The sequence below is a fragment of the Pogoniulus pusillus genome, chromosome 30 (genome assembly GCF_015220805.1).
Source record: "Pogoniulus pusillus isolate bPogPus1 chromosome 30, bPogPus1.pri, whole genome shotgun sequence".
Lineage (NCBI taxonomy): Eukaryota > Metazoa > Chordata > Aves > Piciformes > Lybiidae > Pogoniulus > Pogoniulus pusillus.
The window spans coordinates 3,596,322-3,609,289 of NC_087293.1; the positions used below are offsets into that span (position 1 = coordinate 3,596,322).

General features: G+C 42.8%; 1 protein-coding gene across 3 annotated transcripts in view; it reads left to right on the forward strand.

The window, feature by feature from the left end:
* The window catches only part of TANGO2 (transport and golgi organization 2 homolog), a 47,202-nt gene extending 37,812 nt beyond the window's left edge, over window positions 1-9,390 (forward strand). For 2 of the 3 annotated variants that reach the window (XM_064168554.1, XM_064168556.1), the window contains exons 6-9: window positions 2,761-2,831; window positions 6,035-6,188; window positions 7,511-7,615; window positions 9,035-9,390. In XM_064168554.1, the coding sequence (XP_064024624.1) occupies window positions 2,761-2,831; window positions 6,035-6,188; window positions 7,511-7,615; window positions 9,035-9,155 (451 nt within the window). In that variant the 3' untranslated portion in view covers window positions 9,156-9,390. The remainder of the gene's footprint in view (window positions 1-2,760; window positions 2,832-6,034; window positions 6,189-7,510; window positions 7,616-9,034) is intronic. The other variant, XM_064168557.1, reaches the window with a different exon arrangement.
* Window positions 9,391-12,968: the final 3,578 nt, after the last annotated feature.

Consider the following 12,968-nt stretch of genomic DNA (forward strand, 5'->3'; position numbering starts at 1 on the left):
ACAATGGCTCAGCTCAATGCTCTCCACTTTTGATTGCTGAGGGGTTCTCTGTAGTATTAGTACTGTGAGCCAACTCTCTATGTACCCATCATAACCAAGCTTGTAAAAAGGTGTCTAAACCCAGCTGTGATAGACATGCATCATACACCTTAACTTCACTTTATGCTAACCAGTAACTAGTCATGAAGATAATACAAGGAATGCTGAGGAGGGGAAAGACCTGACATTGCTAAAATAGCCAGCTGGTCCTGACCAAACACTCATAAACAAGGCCTTGAGAAGATGAAGTATAAAGAACATTCAGTTCTCAGCCTGGGTCTAGACTTTGTTTATGTAAGGCTCTGCAAGGGCAGGAACATGCCTGAGCAAGAGGATTAACACTGACCTCTTTTCAGAGGTTTCAGTTTTCAAATAACTGAACTGATGCACCCAGATCTCTTACTTCTAGTGTTGATCCTTTGAACTCCATTCATTTTTACTCCTGTAAGGTCCCAGGCATCACAGATATGCAGCTTAATATCAGCAGCCAAATAAAATACGTCTCAGCCATTCTGGTTAGCTGAAGTTTTTCATACTTCCTTGAAGGCCTGGCAGAATCCAGCTGAGGGAAGAACGTATGGGAGGCTGATAACCTGAATTTTTAACAGCATCCATCTAGCTTCAAAACTAAATATCTCAGGTCATTTAACCAAAGGAGCTAAAGAAAGGAAAAAAAGTAGATGGTACAATTGTAAAACTAGCTCCAGGAAAAAAAATGTCTTTTAAGCCACTGGAAGAGAGGTCAGGAAATGGCACATTTCTTTGAAATAGTAGGTAAACTCTAAATTGAAGGAGAGCTTTTCAGGTGAGGCTTAACAACAAAAGCAACAGGTAACTACTGTCTTCTAACTATGCCAAATTAATTGTCTTGCCTCTAGTTTAAATTTCCCAGAGACTCCCAATATATCTAACAGAACCAGTACCATTGTAGGATGACTTCCCTTCTCTCCCTCTTTCTTTGAAAATCAAAAGGAATTAGATGTGGAGAGGAAAAGGTAAACCACACCTGAATAAATAGTCTTATTTTGGTTTGGACGTTAAAAAAGGAAAACTTTAATGATAAGTAAAAGCTATTTGAGGTAGAGGAGTTACAAAGAGGCATAGGGAAGGGAAAACACAAAATCCAGACGTACAACCAGATGGATGGCAGTGGGTTTGCCCACCTGGTGGAAGGATGGGCCCCCCGTGGTAAAACAAAGAGCAGCAGAAACAAAAGGGTGGTGCTGGCAGACAAGGAGACAAGAAACTTGGACACCTTTCTGGAAGGTACCCAAAGAGTCCCACATATCTGGGAGCAAGAGGAGGAGGAAAGGCAATTTTATTTTTGCTTTGTGGGGTTGGGATTTTTATTCCTCCTTTTGCCTTTTCTGACTTGTGTAATGAACAATTTAATATTTCCCTCTTCATCTGAGTGTCTTGCAGAGGATGTTGCAGAAAGTCTTTCAGAATGGCTTTTCAAGAATATCAGCAGCTAAATCAAGACTGTTTTGCTTGCTCTTAATGTTTGAGTAGTGGATGTTCTGCAGAGCAATTTAACTGCCAGAACACACTAATGGGCTTGAATTCTATATACTCACATTAAGGCACAGATATGTCTTTTTACCTTAGGAAACAATGGGGAGCTAGAAATTACTTCTCTACTGTATTATGCTTTATGATACTCAGTCCAAATTCAATTTTAGCTGCAAGTTTTGTGTTTGTTTTTTATCCAAGAAGTTCATCTGTCTGAGGAGCTAGAGCTTGAGGGACAAATTGAAAGCTGAACTGCAGTCAGAATATATTTGTGGGACTGGAATAAATACCCTTTTCCACAGTGAGCAAGTAAATCACTAGAGTGAAATACAGAACTCCATGTTTTCATGGCTGTGTCCTGGTAAATTAAAAACAAAGCAAACCCTCTTCAACCAAACTAAAAGAATTCCCCACCAAGCAGTAGCAAACAGGTAGGAGTCACTTTTCCATGTCAGCTGATGGATCTGAAGGATGTTCAGAGTGAGCCATCTAATGGCAATCCAATTTCCCCACAAGGCTTACTGATGACTCTCTTGATTTATTTCTATTTTTCTTATCAGTTGATTTGGGGTTTGGGTTGTTGGTATCAGTACAACTACTTAATCTGCATTATTTAGGTGTGCTGGTATTGTCTCTGCCAAGTGAGTTATTTGCAGCTGTCTTTGCACAAGTGGGATCCTCCCTGCTAAACTGTGCACAAGAAGGAGCGAGTACTGGAGCCATTACCTAAAATTAGAGAGAGAAAAAACCTTACAAGCAGTAACTAAAATTACTTGAAATCAGCCTGAAAATGCCTCTGTCACTTAAAGGACCTAAATATGCCCTGCAACACTGCCATAAGTGAGCCTAAAAATTGCCTTTATCATGCCCCCTTCCCCCAAGCAACCAAACCTCCTGTTCTTCAAACCCATGCAGAGTGGTTTTGGTAAGCCTGGCTGCTTTCCATGCAGCACTTCTGGGAGTTTATTGAATTTTATTACAATTATGTTTAAAAATGATAATGATCCTGTTTGACAGTGGTACAGCTAATGCAGGATTTTGACAGGAGGAGATTAATGTAACTCATCAATTAATCTCTGGGCAGTGATATCATCGAAGTAGCAGTGGGAGAAACGTCATGCTGTGTTTGAAGACTGCATGAAATTAAAGCATAATCAAATCTAGAAGCTGATGGTTTTTCAAGGAGAAATTCTTGTTTATATTTTTCAGTACCACCAAAGGAGATGTAATTTGCTACTATGGAAACAAAGGAGAACCAGAACCTGTTTTTCTCAGTCCTGGTAGGCTTTCAGCACTATGTTCTGAACATTACTTTTTGCTATTTTAGAGAAGCCTAGAATTGTGGAATGGTTGGGGTTGGAAAGGACCTTCAAAGTTCATCTAGTCCAGCCTCCTGCAGTGAGCAGGAATATCCTCCACTAGATCAGGTTGCTCAGAGCCTTGTCCAGAGGGAGTTTGAGTATCTTCAGGGATGAGGCCTTAACTACGTTTCTGGACAACTTGTTCCATTGTTCCACCACCCTCATGGTAAAGAACTTATTGCTAACTTCCAATCTAAGTTTACTTCTCTCTAATATCTAACTATTGCCCCTTATCCTATCACTACAAGTCTTTGGAAACAGTCGCTCTGCAGCCTTCTTGTTGGCTCATTTCAGGTGCTGGACAGAATGTAGCTATATTGCTTAAGAATTTAACTATTTAAACATTGTCTTCATCTCCTTTCTTTACATTCTTTGAAAAAGGGGAGGGGGAAGTATTCTTATATTCAAATATTTACTAATTTTGGTAAAGAATCAATAGTTTATTAAATGCTTCTATCATAGAATCAACCAGGTTGGAAGAGACCTCCAAGATCATCCAGTCCAACCTAGCACCCAGCCCTAGCCAGTCAACTAGACCATGGCACTAAGTGCCTCATCCACTCTTTTCTTGAACACCTCCAGGGATGGTGACTCAATCACTCTCTCTGTGAACAACTTCCTCCTCACATCCAGCCTATACTTCCCCTGGCACAACTTGAGACTGTGTCCCCTCGTTCTGTTGCTGGTTGCCTGGCAGAAGAGACCAACCCCACCTGGCTACAGCCTCCCTTCAGGTAGTTGTAGACAGCAATGAGGTCACCCCTGAGCCTCCTCTTCTGCAGGATAAACACCCCCAGCTCCCTCAGCCTCTCCTCACAGGGCTGTGCTCCAGGCCCCTCACCAGCTTTGTCGCTCTTCTCTGGACACCTTCCAGCACCTCAACATCTCTCCTGAATTGAGGAGCCCAGAACTGGACACAGGACTCAAGGTGTGGCCTGAGCAGTGCTGAGTACAGGGGCAGAATAACCTCCCTTGTCCTGCTGGCCACACTGTTCCTGATGCAGGCCAGGATGCCATTGGCTCTCCTGCCCACCTGGGCACACTGCTGCCTCATCTTCAGCCTACTATCTATCAGTATCCCCAGATCCCTTTCTTTCTGGCTGCTTTCCAGCCACTCTGTCCCCAGCCTGTAGCACTGCTTGGGGTTGTTGTGGCCAAAGTGCAGAACCCTGCACTTGGCCTTGTTAAATCTCATCCCATTGGCCTCTGCCCACCCATCCAGCCTGGCCAGGTCCCTCTGCAGGGCTCTTCTACCTTCCAACAGATCAACACCTGCTCCTAGCTTGGTGTCATCTGCAAAGTTGCTGATGCTGGACTCAATCCCCTCGTCCAGATCATCAATAAAGAAGTTGAACACGACTGGGCCCAGCACTGATCCTCGGGGAACACCACTGGTGCCAGCTGCCAGCTGCATGTGGCACCATTCACCACCACTCTGTGGGCTTGGCCCAGCATAGAGTGAATCTGTTCAAGCCATGAGCTGCCAGCTTGGCTAGGACATCCTTCTCAGTGTAGCCACCTGCACTATAAAGAAGGGGACATTCATTAGGTAGCTATGACAGAAGGGCAGAAGTCTGTCTTCAGTAATGGAATTGTCAAAGATTTGTAGACTTGATCCTAACTCTCTTTACCCAGCACCGATAAGGTCAAAGCGTGGCTGTGCTCTCCTAGGGACAGAGTGGACTTTAAAAACAAAACCAAACTAAAGAAGAAGCAAATCTGTGCATGGATTTAAAATATTTAAAATCTAGTCATTTGCCAGCCAATATTGAACAATACTCCAGAATTCATCATCAAAAAGCCAATTTAAATGGACACGTAGAAGGCTCTGAGCAGTGCAGTTGGTTGATAGCAGTTAATGGCAGTGGCTTATTTTGCCTGCTTAATAGTCAAAATGTTGCTGCCAGTAGGCAAACAGTTACTGTAGCAATTACAGCATCCATTCTTGGAAACAGCTGTTAAATTTTGTGCAGCTACAAGCAAGAAACCAGGTTTTAATGCAAATAATTAAAAAAAAAAGAAACAGTCTTGCTGTAGTGAGAAAATGAATCCTAAATTTCAGCTGTCTGCATGCTGTAGCAAAGGTAGGTCTTGTTTCCATACTTCAACAACAAATGCCTTTTCTGTGTAGGTGGCTGCCTTTAGGCTTGGTAATCTCTGTCCTTATTTGTTTGGACTGTGGTGAGATGTGCAGGGTACCTTTAAAGAGAAATCCCTTTGTCACCAAATGTTGCTTTTGCAGTGTTTTCCAAGAGTAAAAACAGAATCCCTCCTGAATGTAATTAAAGGTCCACAGGCACTGATCTCTAAACAGTTGATTGTTGATAGGATTGCACATTGGAGGGAGCTCAAGGGTCATCTAGTCCAACCTTTCTTGGCAAAAACACAGTCTAGACAGCATGGCCCAGCATGCTGTCCAGGTGAATCTCAAGTGTCCAATGTCAGAGGTTACTCCAACAGCTGCTGGGTCTCATGATGAACATTTTTCTTTGTTAGTACAGATTTCATGACATGTAAAGCTTGAAGGGTTAAATTTGCTTTGCAGATGTACACTCAACAGTGTTCTGATTCCGAGTTCTTCTGTGCTTAGGTTACATAACACCCTCATGTTTCTCTTTGTGAGGAGTTCTGAAGGTAAAAAAGGGGTTTGCTGGTTTACCTGGTTTCATACCACAGTGTACATTGTCTGAATGACAGTGTTGAAAAGCTTCAATTCAGCTTATTTTAGTATACTTGCAGCAGTGATGCTCTGAAGTGAGTGGGGTTTTTCCTCCCCCCAGTAAAACAGTCAAAAGCAGTGGTCCAGAAGAGTGGCTAAGACATAGTTTGGTTATTGAGCTGCACACCTAGGAAACTCTTACTCTCTGAAGGAGTGTTGCATATCATTTGATAAAATCATTACTTTTTGGGTACATAGTTTAATGACTTTTTACTTCTGAAGCAAAATGAAAGCTGGCAATGGGATGAATGTGCAAATCATAAGGAATTACTGCTAGCATTTCCTTTTGTCCCTCAGACTCTCTGGGATGAGATAAATTAGAAGTTACTTTTTGCATAGTACCTAAGTTAATTTTCTTCATTCTAGGCCTTAATAAGTGGCTTGTTTGGTTTTGTGTGTACAGGAATATATGGATTGAGTAATTCTTTGTTGGATACCCCATGGAAGAAACTTCAGTATGGAAAGCAGCTTTTCACAGAAGTGGTCAAGAGAAGTCAAGACCTTACAAAAGAAGACTTGGTGCAGGAGCTTCTTACAGTGATGAATAATGAAGAGCCGTAAGACAGCCAGAACTTACTCAAAATCTGATAGGACCAGTTTAAGAAATTATTTTGACACTGAAAGAAACTTTAGCCTTGAGTTAACTGACTAAAGCTGGGTAATGAAAGGTAAAAGTAGTGTTCTTCAACAATATTGATTTTCAAACAGCAGACAGAGTAAGCATTATTATTGCAGTCAGTGTTACTGTTCTTAGGCTGCACACTGATTTCTCTGTGCCCTTTTCCCTTAAAGATTGCACTGTTCTTAGTGAGGGGAATGAGTGCAGAACAAGGCATGTGTAAGTTGCTTACTGTGAGCTTTGTGGAGGCTCACTCTAAGGGTAAGGTTCAGTTTCTTAGGACATGCAGAGTAAGCACTTGTTGATGTGAGCAGCTTTGTGCTAGCTATTCTGTGTGGCTACTCTGCATTGACACAAAAAGAACTGCATTCCAAATGTAAAAACTTCTTCATCATTACTTTCAACCTCTAGCATTCTGGGACTAGTGTTGTAGTTGAAACTAAAATACAGAAAGACAGACAAACAGTAACAAGAAAAGTGAAAAACTTGTCAAGATATGACAAATATTTCTTAAAGCAACATAATAGTTTAAAAGCTTAAACAAATCTCTTTGGGAAGCAGCTGATGAGCTGGTTTATCTTTGGTTTTCCTCATACTTCAGATTTGAACTGTGATGGTTTGGGTGTTACCCTCCCCCCCCACTCTTATGAAGTCACCCAGACTAGACTCAGCTGGCTGAAAATTAAGGAATGAAGCTTTATATTTACAGCTTAGCACAATTTACAAGCAGATACTTACAATATTTACAGATATATACAGAAATATACAAGCTAAAGGTAATATAGGAGCACAACAGCCCTCCCAGAAATCAGAGATCCCAGGAGGGGCTCCCAACCACCCTTTCACCTTCTTTCCACCCTTCTACCTTATCCCAGAGTTTGCCTTATGTGCAAGGTGAGGTTGGAGGATCAGCAAGGAGGAGTTAGAAAGCAGAAGGATTAGTTACACAGAAAGCAGCCCAGGGAGAAAGACAGGCACTCAGAGACACACATCCACTGTCTTATCTATGTTTTGTGCTCTTGTTCTTATGCATGTCAGCAAGCCTATGAGTGAAGCAGACATCACCACCATTTCCTTTTCATAGCCTATCACCTATATCTTCTCACTAAAATATTCCAGTTAGCCTCAAACTGGCACACGAACACTGTCCACATTTTTGTACCTTTTGAAAAGGGATTGGTGTCAACCACTCTGATGGCAACACAGCTTGATCACAGCTTGATTTTTTTTGTTTTTAACTGCTTTGCTACTTTTTTTCAGTCAGTTACCAGACCCTGCCATTGAAGACCAAGGGAAGGATTATATACGCCCTATAATGAACAAGTATGCAGCTGTGTGCGTTCGCTGCCCAGGTTATGGAACAAGGTAAAAAGAACACAGTCAGAAATAGATGTGTACTGCAGCAAAGCATATCTCAAATCAAAATGATGCTGTTCCAAGGCTTCTGATTGTGATCTGACATCTCCCTTGCCATCTGGGAGACCACCTGATTGCAAAACCTGGAGTGACTTAACCCTTTTCTTTTGACAACACTGCTACTGGAGTTGTACAGTCACACTTATATTTACCTTAGCAACATAGCACAGTGAATAGAAGTTGTTGATTAGGCCTCAGGTTTTTCTTCTGAGGAATTAAAACAGGTTTTTATAGGAGTGAACAACTGTGAAAGGCCATCACTTGAAAAATGGATACTTTGCACTTTAAAGTGGAAAATTCCTACTCCTGTCAGTCATTGCTTTCTGGTGGGGTACTGCAGTGTCCATTAAGAGTTATTAGCTTACACATGACAGAGTGACATAGATGCATGAGTGGAATCTGCTTTTGATGAAAACAGATTTTCACTTTGGGAGGTTCCTAGAGGCAGGAGAGGTTTTTTTTTCTGTGATCATGTGTCAAGGTCCTGTGATAATAATTAATGATGTTTAATGGGGAATTGAACTGCAAGAGTACAATTGATATGAATAACCCAGCAGGGTATGTGTAGGATGTGGGGAAAAAAAACAACCCTTAGTTTTATGTTACTTCTGGATGAAACACTTGGCAGTAAAAAAAAAATTAACCTTTTATCATACTTTCTGCAGATGTCCAGAGAAGGGCAACAAAGCTGGTGAGGGACCTGGAGCACAAATCCTATGAGGAGAGGTTGAGGGAGCTGGGCCTGTTTAGCCTGGAGAAGAGGAGGCTCAGGGGTGATCTTATTACTGTCTACAACTACCTGAAGGGGCATTGTAGCCAGGTGGGGGGTGGCCTCTTCTCCCAGGTAACCAGCAATAGAACAAGGGGACACAGTCTCAAGTTGTGCCAGGGTAGGTATAGGCTGGATATTAGGAAGAAGTTCTTCACAGAGAGAGTGATTGGCATTGGAATGGGCTGCCCAGGGAGGTGGTGGAGGCACCGTCCCTGGGGGTGTTGAAGAAAAGCCTGGATGAGGCACTTAGTGCCATGGTCTAGTTGATTGGTTGGGGCTGGGTGATAGGTTGGACTGGATGATCTTGGAGGTCTCTTCCAACCTGGTTGATTCTATGATTCTATGATTCTATAAGCAGCTCTATAAGCTGCTGCAGGTGCAACAGGGAATCAGAGCAGTGGAGCAATGAAGAAGGAACTGAAAATACCCATTTGAACTTGACAGGATGATTTCTGTCATGTTAGTGTGATGATGATGCAGGCAAGATAAAAAGGGGGCAAAAAAAAGTGCTAAAACCTTTGGGGATGAGGTATTTAACCTTGAAAAAAATACCTAATGGACACAGGGCTTAATCTTCTGCCCTTATGTTGTTTCAGGACTAACACGGTGGTTCTCATAGATTCAGAAGGCCAAGTTACTTTCACGGAGCGCAACATGATCAATGCAGATGTCAACCAGTGGAAAACAAGCACCTATGAATTCAAACTGCACACTTAACAACTTTCCACCTGAATGGTTTGTAACAATAGCAATGACACGACAAGCCATTAAGACCTCGTAAACGTTTTGTGCCAGCCTCCACAAGCTAAAAATAGCAAGGGAAGCAAAAGTTTGGATAAAGTGATAGCATACCCTGTCAGGCTCACAAATCCTGGGGATAAAGGCAACAGAAAACAGTACTATTTTCACATCAAGCAACAAGTTATAATCAGAAATAAAGCTTTTAATAACACCCTTCCTTCAGTGCAGGAACATCTTTGCCCAGGGCAAAGTCATTGCTTTGCTTTTTTTAGTGAGTGTGGTTTTCTGGTTCTGGTTAAGGATGTTTTGAGTAGACTCTTCAAGATGTTCAGGGAAACTTTTATTGTTCTATCAGAAGTTTTTACCAGACTTTGCTTTCATTTCAACATGTGCTTTTAAGATTGTGTAGCTTATTCCAACGTGCATTAAAGGAAGCATGAAGTGCTTTAGTAACATTTAAACTTTTCAGCATTGCTGTGGTGCAGTGTTCTGCCTGGGGAAGGCAGAGCACAGGGATTCTTTGCCTTTGGTTTCTTCACAGAGAGAGTGATTGGCATTGGAATGGGCTGCCCAGGGAGGTGGTGGAGGCACCATCCCTGGGGGTCTTCAAGAAAAGCCTGGATGAGGCACTCAGTGCCATGGTCTGGTTGATTGGATAGGGCTGGGTGCTAGGTTGGACTGGATGATCTTGGAGGTCTCTTCCAACCTGGTTGATTCTATGATTCTATGATAAGGGAATCACCAATAACAATTACCTTCCTACTTTTCTTTTGGGTACAAGTTCTGATGGGAGGGGGCAACTGATTTACTTTAGTCAACCCCCCAGGTGGTGATGCTTCTGCCTCCAAAACCACCACCCCCCCTCAACTTCTAGTGCTCAGTATCTGTTGTGCAAGAGCAACTGAGGAGGTGAGGGGGGCTGGAAAGGTTTTCCCTTGCCCCTTCTGACAGGCGGCTGTGTCCATTCCCCCTTGTTTCTTGGGTCACCTCCCTCTGCTAAGGGGGTCTGCAGAGCCTGGTGCCATAAATCCAACTCCCTTTCACATTCACTTATAGCCCTTAGCCTTTCCACTTCATCCTTCAGTTCAGCCACTAGGTGTGATAACGCAGGCATTGTCTCTGCCACCCCCAACTTCAAGTGCCAGGCTCCAACACTCCTTGTAGCCAGCTGCCCGGATGCCTGCATGCCTACGGGTGGGCTCTGTTTGGGTGCCCACCGTTTTACAAGTAACCTTTGACCAAGTTTTCACCATGCCTCACTGCCTTTGAGGAACTGACAGGAGCTGGTTTGGTATGGGGAGGGTTTGAGGCTTTTTTCCTTCTTTCTCTGGCGCACGCTGCTGGCTGGGTTCAGCAGAGAAGAGTTGATTTGAAGAGTATAAAGGAAATCTAGTTCAGTCTCTGTTCTGTTTTACTGGAAAAATCACAGGAGCAGACTTGCTCTTCTTTGGCTGGAATAAAAACATTGGTGCTGTGACATCTTGTTTCTTCATCATCTAATTAGCAGTGTTCCTTTTCTTCCCCAGAAGGCAGGTAAGGCATAGGGATTGGTTTGCCAAGAGAAGCCAAATATGAAGTTCATGTAAATCAGTTGGTTTATACCTGTGCAGTTTTGGCTTAATTTCTTTATTGGTGTAATATGTTAAAGCCTGGAGTGACTGCTCCCAGATTTTAAGTAAAAATAGCTCTTTGTAGTAAGGTGACATTATTGCAGTCTTCTATTGCTGGAAATGTTGGCTATTAAGATGCACTTTGTATGTTCTAACACCTGTGAATTAAAAAGCTATTTAAATGCATGCTCTTTTCAATTATTCAGTGCCAGTGCAGGTGAGAGAAGATTCTAGCTAATGCCAAGGTATTTCAAAACCCAAAGTTATTTTGCTTTTATTGGTGTTCTGTTTTGTTGAATATGAAGTTTAGTAATGGATCACTGCGATTTTTTTTTCCTCTGGATGTGTTGAATGTATTCTTTTTGCAAGCTTGTGATCATATTTACAAAGTAGCAAGATTTCTGGTACTCTTCACAAGATTTGCAGTTATCCTTCAGTACTCAGGCTTGTGTGTTCAAGCATTCTTTTGTGTGTGTGTCTCTGTAATAGAGGCAACAGTAAATTAGACTTGCCTTTGAGGTGAAGTAGTGTGAAAGGCCATTCCCAGATTTCTAACTGCCAGGAGATGCTAAAGCAGCATTTAATTGATTGTTCCTTTTGTATTTGCATATTTAAATAGCTTCTAGAGAACAGGACTGCTCGCATGACTAGTCAAAAGTTGTTGATTGAGTACTATATAAATGACTTTTTTGACCACCTTGAATGCAAGGGGATCAGTACAGTCTTGTTGGGTTGTACATGGTTTCAAGCTTGGAGCTTTCCATTAGGGTAGAAGAGCCCTGCAGAGGGACCTGGACAGGCTGGATGGGTGGGCAGAGGCCAATGGGATGAGATTTAACAAGGCCAAGTGCAGGGTTCTGCACTTTGGCCACAACAACCCCAAGCAGTGCTACAGGCTGGGGACTGAGTGGCTGGAGAGCAGCCAGGAGGAAAGGGACCTGGGGATACTAATAGAAGCTGAAGATGAGGCAGCAGTGTGCCCAGGTGACCAAGAGAGCCAATGGCATCCTGGGCTGCATCAGGAACAGTGTGGCCAGTAGGACAAGGGAGGTTATTCTTCCCCTGTACTCAGCACTGGTCAGACCACACCTTGAGTCCTGTGTCCAGTTCTGGTCCCCTCAATTCAAGAGAGATGTTGAGGTGCTGGAAGGTGTCCAGAGAAGGGCAACAAAGCTGGTGAGGGGCCTGGAGCACAAATCCTATGAGGAGAGGTTGAGGGAGCTGGGCCTGTTTAGCCTGGAGAAGAGGAGGCTCAGGGGTGATCTTATTACTGTCTACAACTACCTGAAGGGGCATTGTAGCCAGGTGGGGGGTGGCCTCTTCTCCCAGGCAACCAGCAATAGAACAAGGGGACACAGTCTCAAGTTGTGCCAGGGTAGGTATAGGCTGGATATTAGGAAGAAGTTCTTCACAGAGAGAGTGATTGGCATTGGAATGGGCTGCCCAGGGAGGTGGTGGAGTCACTTTCCCTGGAGGTGTTCAAGAAAAGCCTGGATGAGGCACTTAGTGCCATGGTCTGGTTGATTGGTTAGGGCTGGGTGCTAGGTTGGACTGGGTGATCTTGGATATAGAATCTTCCAACCTGGTTGATTCTATAATTCCAGGCTGTCTTTCTGAGCAGTAGTAAATGGTTAGTCTTTTTCTGCTTTTGATGACTGTTTAAACCATGTATGAGTAAAAATGTTATTGTTTTTAGATGCAGAGAAACAGCCATAGCTGTCTTCAGTTGGAATGTGACAAATGCACAATTAAAACCAAAACTCCATTCCAATGGCTTGCATAGCAGACTTACATCTTAAGAAAGGGTTGCCACTTACAAGGTGTTTTCTTCAAAGACATTGCCTAAGTGGCAAGCAAAATGCATGCATGCCATTTCATGCTAAAAACATTCATAAAGCTTAGCTTTTATAGTGGTCCTGTAATAATGAACTCTCTTTTTATATACAGGCAGAAGAAAAACAAGTCAGAGCTCAGACATAAAAGCAGATGAGTAGTAATGTATTTTGTTTTGCTTGAACCGAAATTCTAAATCTGGGATTTGATTTTTCTGACAATTAAAACAGTAATGAACAAACCTCCTTACTTTTTTATTTATGAACAACCCCAACCAGCACTACAGGCTGGGGACTGAGTGGCTGGAAAGCAGCCAAGAAGAGAGGGACCTGGGGGTACTCATAGA